General features: G+C 31.8%; 1 protein-coding gene across 1 annotated transcript in view; it reads left to right on the top strand.

Moving 5' to 3' along the window:
- Positions 1–367: 367 nt before the first annotated feature.
- LOC143239211 (protein adenylyltransferase SelO-1, mitochondrial-like) overlaps positions 368–16287 on the top strand; it is a 40722-nt gene continuing 24802 nt past the window's right edge. The window contains 6 exon segments of the mRNA XM_076480102.1: positions 368–670; positions 673–931; positions 1627–1765; positions 4818–4963; positions 8919–9042; positions 10174–10289. Of these exon segments, the coding sequence (XP_076336217.1) occupies positions 517–670; positions 673–931; positions 1627–1765; positions 4818–4963; positions 8919–9042; positions 10174–10289 (938 nt within the window). The 5' untranslated portion in view covers positions 368–516.

Raw genomic sequence — 16287 nt, 5'->3', positions numbered from 1 at the left:
TCTATGTTCGCAAGGAAAAGAACTCTGTGGAGAAAAAAAAAGGATGGAAACTTGAGTATATTGGTGATAAGATAGTATTACACGAGGTAAATACTAATGTTCATTTATCTAATTTACTAAAAAGCTCGGGAACGTGCAGATTTGTAAGAAATTAATATTAAATAGATATGTACTCAGGTTACATTTTACTCCACTAGAGGAGTAACTTGTATATTACATAATCACAAATTACAAATTTAGTGCTACTTACTGTAGTACAAATAAAAATAGCAACGGTAGAAATGAAATATAAACATAAAGCTGTCTTAGTTGTTTTTCATCGTTAGCGTATGTGTGAAGATTGTTTATTGAGTAAGGTGTTGTTGATGTTAAATAGCGTTGAAATTTTTACCACCCAATATTAAATAATTAAACCAAACTAATTTGTAGAACAGTTTCTGGAATTTAGAAGTAGAATTATTGCTACTAGTAGTAGTAATACTGATATAATTAGTACTTGGAAGAAGTTAAACGTCGATGGTTCGTAGTTTACCTTTGTTTTTTAGGTTTAGATTTAGTCATACGTGCTATATTTGGAGATCAAAATTGTATCGACTAATTTCAACCATGACTACACTTGAAACGTTGAAGTTTGACAACCTAGCACTAAGACGACTGCCTGTAGACCAAGAAAAAAGAACTTCGTTAGAGTAGTGGAAGGGGCATGTTTTTCTAAAGTGAACCCAACTGCTTTAGATAAACCTGAAGTGGTTGCGTATTCGTTATCGGCTATGTCGCTATTAGACTTGCCAGAAACAGAACTTAGAAGAAAAGATTTCGCTGAGTATTTTTCTGGTAATAAGATATTGCCAGGTTCAGATACTGCTGCTCATTGCTATTGTGGTCATCAGTTTGGCTATTTTGCTGGACAGCTAGGAGATGGTGCAGCTATGTAAGAACCTAAATCATTATTCGTAATTTATTTTAAAAACCAGTGTATTGGTCCAGGGAGTTTTGTAAAGATTTTGCTGTGTATTTGAAGTTTTTTTGTTTTTTTTACGTTTTAGAAATAGTTATTTTGTTTGAAAATCACAAATTGTCATTTTCATGGTTTGTTTTAATATTGTAATTAGATGCTGCAATTTAATGCTTAACTTGTGCTTTAGTAGTTCATAACAGTTTAATAATCACCTTGCACTTGTTGAGTAAAACAGCCCTATGAGTATAACTGTAAGAGAATGCTGAATGTAAACTATGAACTGCACTTTATGTCTGCATTGCAAATTAAGTATAAAATAGGTTTATGCATTATAAGTTAAAAAGCATGATAACATTAATTTGTAATATAAGAGAAAGAACAGTATTGATGGTTGATTCATGATCTTGAAGACATTATTTAAACTTAATTTGTATTGTAATATGTATACATGTAGTATAAATTTGTATTGTTTGGTACGTGAGGTTATTTTCATATGTAAATCTAAAATGCATCTCAAATTCCAATTTGCATAGTATATGTGTGTGTGTGTGTGTTCTTTCACAATACTATATATAATACTAACAACAACTTCAGTATTAAAATACTATCAAAACCACATTATTTCTAATTTTGTGTTAGAAGGATGTTATTTTCTTTTTCTCTTACAGCTATCTAGGAGAAATAATTAATGAAAAAGGAGAACGCTGGGAAATTCAAGTGAAAGGGGCTGGTCCTACACCCTATTCTCGATCTGCTGATGGGAGGAAGGTGCTTCGCTCAAGTATACGTGAATTTTTGTGTAGTGAGGTAGAAATGAATTTATTAGTTGCCATTGTCAGTTACATTAATAATCTGTACACCATTTGCAAAAATTAAACTGTACATAATGTCTTCAGCATGTATATTAAAATGTGTATGTATGCATGGAATATATAAAGCACATGTATAACAAAATAAGATTAACAGTTCAAGGGAAAACTTTTCAGACAGAAGTTACTTTTGTGAGCTGTTCTAAGATCCAAAATCAAGACAACTTGAAGGAGAAGAAGATCAGATCTACACTTAAGCAAAAACATTTAGTTGTATTGAAATATATTAGTAAGTTAATTGGAAATAATGATATCCTGACCAGTATCAAAGGGATCAGTTAAGTGTAACACAGTATGATGTGTGTTGCACTTCTAAAGTTTATCCATTTATCTTTTTGTTTGTTTTATACAAATACTTAACGGTTACAATTTTGTATAGCTGCAGGTACATTGTTTGATTCTCACTCTAATGACAGACTTGTTTCAATATCCAGTCACTGAAAAGTCTTTAGTTATAATGGTTCCAATCAATGGACACTTACTATTATGTTCTTTTGGAAGCCTTAAAAATTTGCTCTTACCAGTTGTCACATAAATAAAGCATAATATGCATATGTGATATGTAGACTTTAACTACATATTCCACATTTTTTGCCTTCAGTAATAACATAATCAGCTTGTTGTTCAGTTGCCCAATGGTGTAGTATTCTCCAAATTTATGTAGGAGGGGAGGTCTAAAGAAAGCTCTGTATTTAACCTTATTCAGACCTTTTAAGGTAGTGTGCAAACCTACATATCACATTTCAAAGTATAATACTACTAATTCTAGTTTTTTCTTTTTTTGACAATTTTTACTCAAATTATTTTAAAATTATATTTTGTGATTTTGAAACAATTATTTTAGTGTAAATCACATTGAACAATGAAAGCATTTTTAATCTTGCATTTCTTCACAACACCTGTAAACAACCCACATACCAGTTATTTAGAATATTTTTCCTGTCCATTCTGAAACATGGGTTTTATTTACTAATAAACTATTAGTCACTGAGAACAAAATTTAGTATTCTTTGTTTCTTAATTTTTCTTCTCCACCTGATTTTGATTTATATTATAGTCGTTCCTTTTATGACCTCAAAACATGTGAATAACTACTAATGAAGAATAATTTTAATATTAGCTGTAGGGAAATTTATCATTGGATAAAACAAATAATCAGCTGTTTACCTCAGAAAAGTGAATGATGATTTTTTTAAAGAGTGCTAAATAACAAAAAAAAATTGTACTAGAGAAAGCTCAAGTGATTCATGGTAAATTGTTGGCTTTGACTTCAAAAAGTTCTCAGAATTTGTCCATTATCTCTAGATTTTGAGTTATATTAATATCTCAATAATTCATCAGCACCATATGAAATGCCATGTAATCAAACTCAGCACAAATATTTATGCTATGAAATTAGGTTTATTTGACAGTTTTAGAATCAGTTAAACTCTAGTTTTGTAAGCACAAGTTCTTCTATATGTTTTAGAAAATCATTTGAAATACTAGTGTTTATGGTTCAAGTGAAGTCCAAAATTGCAAACAATTGCCCAGTTGTCTCTGAAGGAAAAATATCACATACAAGGTGCCCCTGCTAGTACAGTCTACGGATTTACAATGCTAAAATCAGGAGTTTGATAGCCTGAAGTGGTTTGCTATAAGAAAACACACACATACAAGGTAAAGGTAGCTTACTACAGTTGTTTTGAGTGTAAAATTAGTAACCAAGAAAACCATCCTCTAAGTGTTTGTTGCACAGTTTATACATGGCAAGACACAGTGGCTGAATAAGAAGGGAGCAGATATGCCATTTACAGTTCCCATGATCTAACTGTCTGTTGTTTTTGCATGGCTAATGTATCTGGATATTCAGGCAAAACTAAACATTATTTTAAATATCTATATATTGCATTTGCAATGAAACCAGCACTTGATGAAATGGTCACATCTGCTAGCAAATTGGAAAACAGAAGAGTTGTCCTACAAAAAAGGCAATGCTTTATCTTCATCCTTTTCAACTAGTAATTCTGTATCTGTGGCACCTCAACATAAACTGATGACCAACAAAGAGCTAAATGATATTACTTGTGATTTGTATCTAAAAAATCAGCATGGTGAACTTCTTGGCTCTTGTTCACAGTAGTGGTACTTATTAGCTTTAAAAACAAGAGATTCCAAAATCTCGCCCTTAATGAACATTACAGCATGCAAGATACTTTGTGTTTCTGTGAAAATGTGGATGCACTAATGGAAGAATTAGATATGGAACACATTCTCAAGAATGGAAACTTTTTATTGACTAATCTAAAGTTAGTCCAAGAGTTGTACTTTTGCACAATGGGAACACTAAGTCATTGATTTCTGTTTCTGATGCTTTGAATGAGAAAAAAAGTTATTAAATAATATTATTTTCATGGTTCGTAAGAATATTTTGAATTATTCGTTCATAAATTGAAAACTAGGTGATCAGTAATTTTCAACAAGATTTTTAGAATCAGCATTGTCAAATTTTGCAGAAAACATTGCATTGTTTCTATTAGCATAGAATTTTTGTTGTTGCTCAGTGTAATTTATAGGTTTTTATAAAGTTATGAGATGTAGCTTATGCAGAAAAGAGCAACATAATTTAGTGATGGTGAGGTTTAAAAGGCTCAAACAGATTTGTGTTGTTTTTTTATGGTATTTTTAGTAAATATTTTTTTTATTCTTTGAAATGCATTTGTGTTAATTTCTGCAGCTTTCAAATACAACTTTTCTTCATTGACAAGACATTGGGTAAACTTAGTTAGGGTTAGAAAGTACAATAAATGGCAGTGAAATATTTTGTTGATTCAAGTCTATTTATTAAATGTTGAAATATAACATATAAAGTGCATGTACATGTAGTGTTAAGAATGTTTTTTCTAAACTTAAGCTGTGTTTTTAAGTTTTAATTTCATTATAAACTTAGACTTTTATTTTTATCATTTTGATAAATGCTGAAAAATCCATTGCTTTTCTGTTCTGAATAGGCAATGCATCATCTAGGTATTCCAACTACAAGAGCAGGAACCTGCATAACTTCAGATAGTAAAGTTGTGCGGGACATCTTCTATGATGGACATCCAAAAGAAGAAAAATGCTCAGTAGTATTAAGGATAGCACCTACATTTCTTAGGTATGAAATACTTTCAGTTGTTGTTGTTTTTAACCTGTTTTGTGCCAAAATAGATATGACACTGGTAAGGTACCTGTACTTCATGTTTTTATTTCCATACTGATTTTTGTTTCATCATAACTTCATGTGCACTTCTCTTAACATTAAGAACCAATATATTGATTAAAGTGTGTGCCTTTTACACAAGTTACATTTAAATATATGCATTTAGGTGGTATTACAAAAGTAACACCCAATATGTTGATGTGTCACTCTTTAGTCATTTTTTTAAAGCAACATATTTTAACTTTAAGGTATTATTCAGGCAGAGTTGCTGAAAATTAGCACACCTTTTCACCAAAATCCAAAGATTATATTGTGGAACTGATAGGAACATTGTCATGTTAGATGTCCTTGCACCTAAAACTTCATTTAATATGCAGTGCATTGAATATGAATAATATAGTTAATTTTAACCTACTCAGGATTATCATCAACACAATGTTTTGAGTTAACAGCTATAGCTTCCAGATGGTTCAATGTGCATTAGAAATAAGAAAATATCTATGTGCACTACCTATAATGCCAACTTGATATTCATTCAGATGGTTGTGCTGTTTTTATTCACTGTTTAGAGAAACTGTGAGCAGAAGTATATAATGTACATTTGAAGGAGGAATGTGATTAAAACAAGCTTTTGTTTAATTATATCTCTCCCTTTTCTTCATATATCCTCACAAATTTGGGCATTTCATGGCTCTGTGTTTTGATATCACTCTTACTTAATAAACCAAGCTGTATATTTCACACAAAATAAATAAATATGTACTCAAATATGGAAGTTCTGAGCAATTAGCTGAAAAGATTTTGTATTTTGCTATAATGAATTGCAGGATCATTACTCAGTAAACCTAACTAAGTAGAAGTTAATTGATGCCTTGTCAAAGTGTTGAGATAGATTTAATTTAACATAAAAATATTTTCATTTCTGAAAAGAATGTGTAGAGAAATTATAAAAATATTTCCAGATCTGTGGGTTGCTTTTATGATACCTTGGGACTCACCTTATAATCATTTTGTGCTTATTATAGTTTTTATGCTGTAACTTTTAAATAAGTAAGTGCATGCTCACAAAATTTTACAGATTATCAGTAAAAATTACAATGTTTGCATATGCAAATTATTATATTTATTACATTTTAAGGTTTGTTAAGCAGTTTTTTTCTGATATCTTTTATCATTTTGCATGTTGCCTGTTTAACATGCAAAGTGATTTTCATTTTAAGATTAAAATAACTTTTATGCATCTGAAATTTTTTTAAAATTTCACAGGGGAAATTTTTATGAAGTCCAAATTGTTATCAGATGTTTTTTAAGAAAAAACTTTATTTTCTGTTATTTTCACTAATGAATCTCTGTGCATGTTCAGTCAATTTGACCAATCTCATAAACACCATTAACAATTAGGAAATAAATATGAATTATGCCTTTTTTCTTTCTAGAATGACTACAAATTAGATTGAGGTTACAACTACTGCTGGAAAACTAATAATTTCTTCACTGCAAATCCATGGGTACTTCAAGTTCTGGCATCGAAGTTAGTATTTTCAATCAATTCTTCACTTCTATTATCCTCCGAACCTGTGGCTTTTTCCACCTCCACCTGAACAGTGAGGTGTGGATTTTCATTTCATGACTGTCAGAGTTTGTAGTCATGGGGAGTGGTAGTGACAGTTGATCCCATTCTTGGAATGTTCTTGGTTATTCATTGCATCTGTGACAAAGAAAGATGGTAGTCATTCTTCATTCTTTCTTATTTCAACCCATTTTTTTTTTATCCTTCCAGGTCTTCAGGTGTGTCCCTTCTCACCCTACATTGGCATTTCTTTACATTCTCATAGTGAGTTCACTTTGTCTTCAGCTATATTTCACGTACACGGGTCAGGTTCTACAGTGCAGGAATCTATCTTTTCATCTAACATCAGCGCCATATGTATTCGGCTGGGCTATACAACTATTCACCATGTTTTCAGTCCAGCTAAGCCACCTCCCATATGGCTCCAGGCTATGAAATGGCAGTCAGATACTTACTTACAGAGATGGTTCTGTTTCTTTGAATTTGTGGGTTTTCCTTGAATCTCTGATTTTTTTGGGATAGGACACTTGATATTCCTTCTGTAGTCTCAGTGTGACTGATGGATCTGGAACTTTAATCCACTGGACCTTCCACTTTTTTCATCAGGAGGAACATCTTAGGTTTTGAGTTGTGGTTGGTTTAAATGAACTCCACCATTAGTGTATATTTCTGTGTGCGTGTAAATGTCTACCTCTGTGAACAAGTTTATATTTTCGTAGATGAGGAGTGCATATTAAAGGTCAGGTAATCCAGGGTATATAAAGAGAGGCTGAATCTTCATTCTGCATAAATAATTTAGATCTTGCTGTCCACCAAACAGTAGTGTGAGATCTAGTTCTCATGCAGGGAATATCCTCATAAGGCATTTCATTAATTCCACAGTAGACTATTAAATTCACTTTCATGGGAACATTCATTCTCAAGGCTGTTTTTGAAATTTGGTTTTTTCTCAGTAGACTTATTCTAATCGTATCAGCCTCCAGGCTTGCCATTTTCTTGGGGTGATGAATTTCTTAGCATTGTTCCCCCCATCTTTGAGTGGAATACAACAGTCCTTGTTTGCCACTTACATGCTCCTAGTTGCTGGGATGATGGACCACTGAAGCATCTTCCTGAGTGTGCTCAATTGTATTCAGTTGAAAGTATGGTAGTGTAGATGGTGTGTAAACCATTCTCCTACCATAGATGTGAAAAGTACCTGACACTGTCACTGTCTGGTTTTGGACTGGGAATTCACCAAAATGCAGTTCACCCCTCTAGCTGGGATTCCTCTTCATACCACCACCTGGATGTTGGATCTGGATAGTCTGGTATTTGGATTAGAGCTGAACTAGCCAGCATAAGACCTCACACATGTGGCTAGTAGGAAGCCCTTGTCCACATATAGAATGGATGATGAATTCCTAATGCTGCCTTGTTTTGGATTTGAGTGTACTGCTACATTGTATTCTCCCCTTCCTACAATTGCTTGGATGTTGGTTTCCCAGCTAGCCTGGTCTTGGTTGTGCACATGTGTCTTGACTCTGATAGCAGGATGGAAACTGTTTTTCCCTTGTGCTTTTTCAACTTAAGGTAAAAATGATATGTATCATCTTCCTACTGTGGACTGGAAGATAAATATCTAATGCTTCCTGGTTTTGGACTGCAGTTGACCAACTGATTAGTCTGACACACCCTAGCCATTCTTCACCATTTAATATGTCCATTTGATTATTGGATATACTTCCTTTTCATTCAAATTAATGACACATTTTCACAATGAGCAAAGAGTATACCTGGCTCATTTTTGGTACAGCCTCCCACAGGTGTGGGACTGTTGGGTTTCTAAAGAAAGCTTGGCACTTAAATTGGTAAATATAATGGCAGTTTGTAATATTAAAAATATATATTTCCTTTATTTAATTTTAACATGCAAGCTAAGTAAAAAGTAAATGTGTTCAGAATCATTTGTGAAAAGACCTTAACTAGGGAAGTGTCTATAATCATTGCTTTTCGTACAAGCTTGCTGAAAGGGTATGAATCATTTCTACTAAATAGTGTAAATCTCACTTCCATTTATGATTCATCTTGTAATTTAGTTATTAACTAGTTTTTGTTGGTGAACAGTACAATTTTCTGCCTTACTTTGTTTTTTTAGTTTATATATTTATTAAACAACTTTAGAAAAAGATAAAGTTGAAAGCGCAAACTTATGATACTATACTGGTAATAGTCTTTTATTAAATACTGCTTTAAGTACAATAGATACAATATTTTAATGAAATATATTTAAATGTATTTGACTTTCATGTAATGTAATTTGTATGGAATAACAATTTACATACCACATTTTTCCCAAAGATTTGGATCTTTTGAAATTTTTAAGACCATTGACCAGTTTACTGGGAGACGAGGGCCAAGTGTTGGAAGAAAAGATATTTTGCACAAACTTCTTGACTACACTATAGAAACATTTTATCCTGAGGTTTGTTTAAAACTCAATATATATGTAAGTCAAATAATTATATGTTTGTTAAATACAGGATTGTTATTATCTCAAAAAGTGAAATATATTTAGGTACATTATTCAGAAATGCAAATTACACAAATAAATAAAACACTTATGTGCATACATACAGATGTGTATAACAAGACAGTTGTTCTTTTTGCCATTGTTGTTTACAGTTATATGCTTTTCACTGATATTTTGTTTTGAACTATGTTAGTGAAGAAAAAGAGAAGCAACTGTTTTAGAAAAATTTCAATGTACTATTTAAAGTTGGTTTTTTTCAAGTATGTCTTGAACTCCTGAGCATCTTTTTACAACTGTTGAAACTGATAGGATGTTAACAAAACTCTGACTCAAACTACTGTGTAGTTATTAATTTAAGAAGTACATGATTCAACCTGAGAAAAGGTGTAAGAGAACTCCCAAAAACATTTTTGTTTGCTGAGCTAAATGTAATCAGAGACTTAAGCCCACGAGAAATGTTTGATTGATCCAAATTTGGAAGAATGTATATATTTTCATAATTATTTATATACTGTTAAACTAAAATACTTTAAAATCTTGGCTGTTATCTTATTTCATTGTGCAATAACTTACAATATATTCAAATATTAATTTTATTTATACATTTTTCTTCTAAATTATGTTTGTTATATCTGTTGGCTCAGAGCATCCTTTGAATAAATCCTATTGCAAACAACAGTAATGCTTTGCATGAAAACTGGGTTGAAATTTACTGCTCTCTGATTGAGACTTCACTTTTGACGTGTGTGTATTTAATTTTCCATTTGCCGTGTATTTTTCTGTTTCTCACCAAGTGGTGAGATATATTTTGAGAAATTGTAGCCTCATACACTAATTCTGTGTTTTTAAATTTTAACGTTTTTTTTCTAATGTTTTCCACCACACATCAGCTCTGCTTTGATTTGTTTCACAAATATGTCAAATTTACTTCAAGGATATTGAGACATATATATATATATATATATATATATATATATCCCATTAGTCATGTGAATTGTAATATCCATGCACATTGTATAATTTTGGAAGTTTTATAACCTATGGTTAGTTTGTTGTACTAATTTTTCATAAACTGATGTTCAGATTCACACCAATTATGAAAATCATACTCTTGAAAAGTACAGAGAATTCTTTAAAGAAGTTGTTTTAAGAACAGCAAGACTTGTAGCAGCCTGGCAATGTGTAGGTTTTTGTCATGGGTAAGTACTTATTATACATCTTTTATGTTCTGTAGGATTAAACAAGATCAAACAAAAATATGTTGAAAATTAATTACTCTTCATTAGTATCTGTCAGCATAATCCAAGTTCATTTTATTTGTAATTTACTTTATTAATATTAAAGTATTACAGTTTTGTAGAAGCACATGTACTAACTACAGAGTAAATCATGGGCCTTAATGTGTAGATTTACTTCTAAGTTGTAAACCTTTAACATTGTTTAAAAATGTACATAACTGTCTAATGAAATAAAAGTTGAGCAAAGACAATTTATAACTTTATCACACCAGTGTAAACTATGTACTGTGATCTGAATTTAAAAACTTAATGTGTATGGACATAAAAATAAAAAGGAAAATAAACGTATGACTTTAAGGATAACTACACACAGAAGGCAATTTTTTAATCTCACAGTAAAGTACATAATGGGTAAAAAATTATTTCATTAGTATTAATTATAGTGCCAGATAAGATTATGCAATAAACTGTGTAATGTAGATATGAAACAAGACACACAAAAAGTTGGGAAACTTTTTTATGCACAATTGACTGACATCAAAATATATACTATATCAGGGGTGGCCAAATCACGGCACTTTGACATATAATGTGCTGCTTATGGAAACATGTTAGCTGAGCTCCTTTTTGCATCACAATTAATATAAAATGTAAATAAAAAAATTTTCAAGCTTTATAATTATTTATCAGGTATAATCTCAAGAGTCCACTGGAACAAAAACAAGTTTAATGTTCATAGAAAGTAAATATATTTAGGGATTTAAATCCTAATTTTAATGCTAGATTGGAGTCAGGGATGAGATAAATTTTGGATCGGCAAGGATTACAGAGGAATTGTGCTGGAGAATCAGTAATCATACAAGACCGTGCTGACAATGTTAGTTTTAGTGGGCATGGCTTGCGATCTTGGGATTGTGGAGTGTGTGGCTGTGTTGCAGGCAGTGAAATTAGTGGAGTGTTAGTGTGATACTGGGCACTGTAGAGTTTGGTTGTGTTGTGTGTGTTGGAGCTTATTGTTGTTTTCACTTTAATTTTTTAGAAGTGTTTGTGAAAATTTTGTGAAGGAAGATGGCATCAAATTGTAAGAAGGGAAAGTATGAAGATGAAAACAGAAATTTTAAGCCAGAATGGGAGGAAGATTTTGCATTCACCATTTAAGGAGGTAAAGCTTTGTGTCTTATCTGCATTGTGTTACTCAGTCATTATAAAGCCAGTAACTTGAAATGCCACTATGAAACAAATCACAAAAACTTTTGTCTGATTATCCACCTAAATCAGAATTACAGAAAAACAAGTAAACTGTGTTAAAATCATCACTAAATAGCCAGCAGGCACTGTTGACAACATTCAGTAAGGATGTTGATACAACAACTGAAGCTAGTTTTGTTATATCTCGGAATATTGCTTATGCTAAATGCCCATATTCTGATGGTGAATTTGTTAAAAAGAATATAGCTGAAGTTGTTGCAATGTTAGATCTATATAACATAAAACTTCAGAGACTGATAGCACAAACACCAGCTTCATGCCATACCACAGAGAGATGTATCTAATTAGTGCTGATGTTGCAGGCGAAATGCAAAATGATTTAAAAAATTCCCTTGCATTCAGCTTAGCCCTTGACAAATCTACAGACAAACAAGACAACCCACAACTGGCAGTACTTGTTTGTTATGTTTCCTCTGATGTAAATGTAAAAGAAGAGATGTTGAACTTAGTGGCACTGAAAGAAACAACTCGTAGTGTTGACATCAAAAGTGAGCTTGACAGAGCCTTAGTAAATGCTGATATTCCACTGGATAAACTCATCAGTGTTGCAACAGATGGAAGACCTGCAATGGTAGGGAAAATGCAGGATTAATTGCATTTATGAAAAGTGATCCCAGCTATCCAGAGTTTCTCCCTGTTCATTGAATTATTCATTGTGAACAACTGGTAGTCAGATACTTCAAGTATGAAGATGTTATGAAATTTGTCCTTGAAATTGTCAACTTCATACACTTAAGTGAGAAGACCCACTGACAGTTCAAACATTTTATTAAAGAACTGGAACTTGAAGATAAACCCAGCAATGTCTCTTTCTACTGCATTGTGAGGTGGCTGTCATTCAGCAATGTCTTAAATAGGTTTGTGAATCTGTTGGAACCTATTATTACTTTTCTTGAAAAAAGGAAAAGATTCTTTCCTAAATTGGGAAATGATGAATGGATGCAAGATCTAATGTTCTTTACTAATATAATTAATCATCTACAATCTGTCAACTTGGCACTACATGAGAAGGATAAGATTGTTTCTAATCTTACTCAGACAGTTTTCAGCTTTCAGAATAAAATAATACTTTTTCAAAGAGACATATTGTCAACAAACTTCACTTACTTTCCCAATCTCAAAAGGAGAGTAAATACATTCCTTGATATTGAAATAAAAGACCTCTAACTGGAAGAATACAAAGATAAATTACAAGGACTGCTTGATAATTTCCAAGACATGTTTGAGGACTTTCAGAAGCTGAAGCCCTGCTTTGCCTTTCTTGCAAATCCATTCATGGTTGATGTGATCAATGATGGTTGTCCAGTTCTCCAATCTCTGGTTACAGTATCATCTGCTGTGGAAATATAACTAAAAGATGCACAGGAGGACCTGTGTCTAAAGATTATCCATAAATCCCATTATACAAATGAGTTTTGGAAGCAAGTTCCAGAAATAAAATATCCTGAACTGAAGAAAACCAGTGTGCGACTCATCTCAATTTTCAGCACAACATAATGCTGTGAATCACTGTACTCTGTAATGAGATTTTGTGAAGTTGAAGCATTGTGCAGTTTTTACAAATCAACACCTGATGGAAATTATTTGTATAACCTTGACAACATATCAGCCAGAATTTCAGTGGAAACTCACAAGACCTCTACTAGTAAATAGCCTGATAATTGTATCAGTGTTTGTTTGTGTCAGAAAAATATTATGATAAAACCAAACTTTGGAAGGTGGTATCTGATTATTTTTTTACATATTTTCCTCCATGTTTTGACCAGATATTTACTAAGACAAATAAATATCATTAAAAATATCTGCTTTTACCTCTTTTTATTTTTGGCAATCTCATTTAATGTTAATGAAATGCAAATTTGCATATTTTTCTCAGATGTTTCCATAGTTCATTACTGTATTAAATACACTCAGTTAACAATGATCAGCCAGGATTTTGAAAACATTTGGTATATATATCTGTACTTTGTGGTTATTAAAACTAATACAAATTAACAGTTTAAAAAACTATATATACACATGTATTATTACGTAAATGTATTTTTGAATATGTATATAATATTTATGTAACAATAAAAACGTGTGTGTAATATCTATTCATGTCTTGTGACTCTCAAACATCTGTACCTTATCGTATGTGGCTCTTACATTAAGCAACTTTGGCCACCACTGCACTATGTATTACTAAGAACAAAGAAAACTAAGCTACTTTCATATAAAGTAGAATTGCCTATGAAATACTGAAAGTATATTCTCATTGAGTTGCTGTCATGTTATCAAAAACCCTCTGACTCAAAGTTCTGTGTGTTCTGAACACAATACAAATCAACTCATCCATAGCTTCCCATTCATCCATCTTCCATATGACTTACTGTGCATATGTCAGGAGATTTTTCATAAGCTCAGCTTTCCTGCATTAATTCCAATTACTTTGTCAACAGTCGTATTCTGTTAATATCATGAACTGTCTTTTTTGTTATGAATTCTGAAGTTCACAAAAATTCTGAGATTCCTGGCTTTTATAATACTTTTGTCAATCATTGAAATACTTTATTTCAAAGCTCTCTCTCAACTTCTGATACATTTGAAGGTCCAAGTCGGTTGTTATGAAATTCCATCCTGGAATATTTATTTCTTCCTTCTCCCCCTGACATTTAGGTTAAACCTGATACTTTTAAAATCTAACCAATTACTCATAATTATATTTGCCTACTGTTTTTTGTTCCTTAAGTCTTTCAGAGGTGCTTTCTTTATTTAATAATTTGGTATTTCATACTTTATACTCCCAGATTATTTTTTTGGAAAATCTTCCATGTATATTTCCACCTTGTCTTCTAATTGATGTTATCACCAACATTTTATAATTATGCTTATTTTGATAATTTTTTTATTAGCACAGATAATAGTTTTCAGCTCTTATTGTTCTCCTGATTCTTCTTCTCATGAACAGTAGGCTGCTTTACATTTTTCTCTTTCTGTAGCTCTAACCGATTTATTCTTAGCTTCCTTATTCTTTTAACTTTGTAGCTTGTTAACTTTCTTTACAAGGGATTTACCTCTCTGCCAGTATTTTTGCTGACCTCGAAAAGTGTGGACTCTTTCTTCTACTCTTTTGTTTTTTTGGTATTTGCCAAAAATTAACTTATGAATCAGAAGAAGCTTGTTAGCAAGACATATTTAAGGCTTTGGCATCATGCATTATTCGTAATCATCCAATTAGTAGTGGCCATTTTTCTGCTGCTTCTTTCTCTACTACTTCTCAGTTTCTGTTTCTTCTTCTTCTTCTTAAATTGACTTTTTTTCATTTCCATACAGCCCTCTCCTAAATATTTTGGAAAGCCAACTAAGATCTTTTGCTCATCTTTGAAATCTTTGCTTAATGTTTGATGTTTGTTATATTCTTCAATTTATTTAGTATCATCCTCTACTTTCAACACTCCAAATTTCTGTTTCCATTTCCATATAACATAGTTTATATTCAAATTTTTTATCATGAAGTGTCAAATCTTTTAGAAAAAAGTGCCATGGAAGCTCTGCACCACACATTTCTATATTTGTCTTTCATCTTTTTTGTAGCACCAAAAAGTTGGGAGTTTGAAGACCAATAATAGATTTTACCCATCCTGATTATTTTATGCAGATGTATTCTCATTGTAGTTTTTAACTGACAAAAGTGGATCTCAGAGATGCTTATCTACATGTCCTAATTTGTCTGTCTCTATGAAAGTTAACTTTATCTCTGAAATTAATTGTCATGAGTCCAGGTTTCAGATAAACATTTTTCAAGGAGTTCTGCATCTTTATCCTATAGCTTTGCAATTCTTGTAGTGTTGTGAGCTGACTTTTCTGTTTTGGAGGTGATGGCTTCCATTTATTTTGTAATTCCCTTGGCTAATCCTTGAGAACCTTCTACTATGTGAGCAGGATATACTCACTCCTATCTATTGATGTCATATCCTGTTCTCTCATTGTTAACTCATATTACTGTCTTAACTAATTTCACCCTTCTTTTTTATGAACAAAAAGTTGTCCAGGGCAAAGAAGTACCCCACTGAAAATCTTCTGGTTTTTCTAAGGTCCAGTCTTCATAGAAGGCTGATGTGCTCTTCTAAATATTTCTAGTTCAGGATTTTACTTCAACTTGTTTTGATTACACTTGTAGTGTTGTCTAGGCTATTACTATCCTACTTTGTAACCTACAATTTATTTCTTGCATTCTCATCTTCTTTCCAGTGTGAATATTAGGATTCAGTATTTCAAAGGTAAGCCTGTCTGATTTGAATTTTATATTTTATAGAATTGAAATAAATTACAAAGAGGCACTTAACTCAAATACATTCCTACTTATCTCCTCACAATTGCATGTTATGGGTTTTTTCCATCATAACTGCATCTTAGAAATATGAATTATAGCAAAGAAGCAGTTGCATATTTGTTGACAGCATTAGAGTGTTCAGCAAGGAAAGGCTTTAAGCATTTCAGGGTTGAATACCTGTTTGTGATTCATTTTAATTTTTTTTTTAAATGTAAACATTAAAGAAAGTCAAAAAATGAATATAATTGCTTTTGTTTCTTATTTTATCTAGATTTCAGTATTATACCTGTTATACAAGTACATTTTAAGGTATAATTATGAATTAATATATTTTATCTTCTACTTTTTTTTCCATAAAACTACTGTCTGACTAGT

Source organism: Tachypleus tridentatus, chromosome 13 (assembly GCF_004210375.1).
Source record: "Tachypleus tridentatus isolate NWPU-2018 chromosome 13, ASM421037v1, whole genome shotgun sequence".
Taxonomy (NCBI): domain Eukaryota; kingdom Metazoa; phylum Arthropoda; class Merostomata; order Xiphosura; family Limulidae; genus Tachypleus; species Tachypleus tridentatus.
Note: the sequence above shows the minus strand (reverse complement) of the source record. Positions and strands in the feature narration are given on the sequence as shown.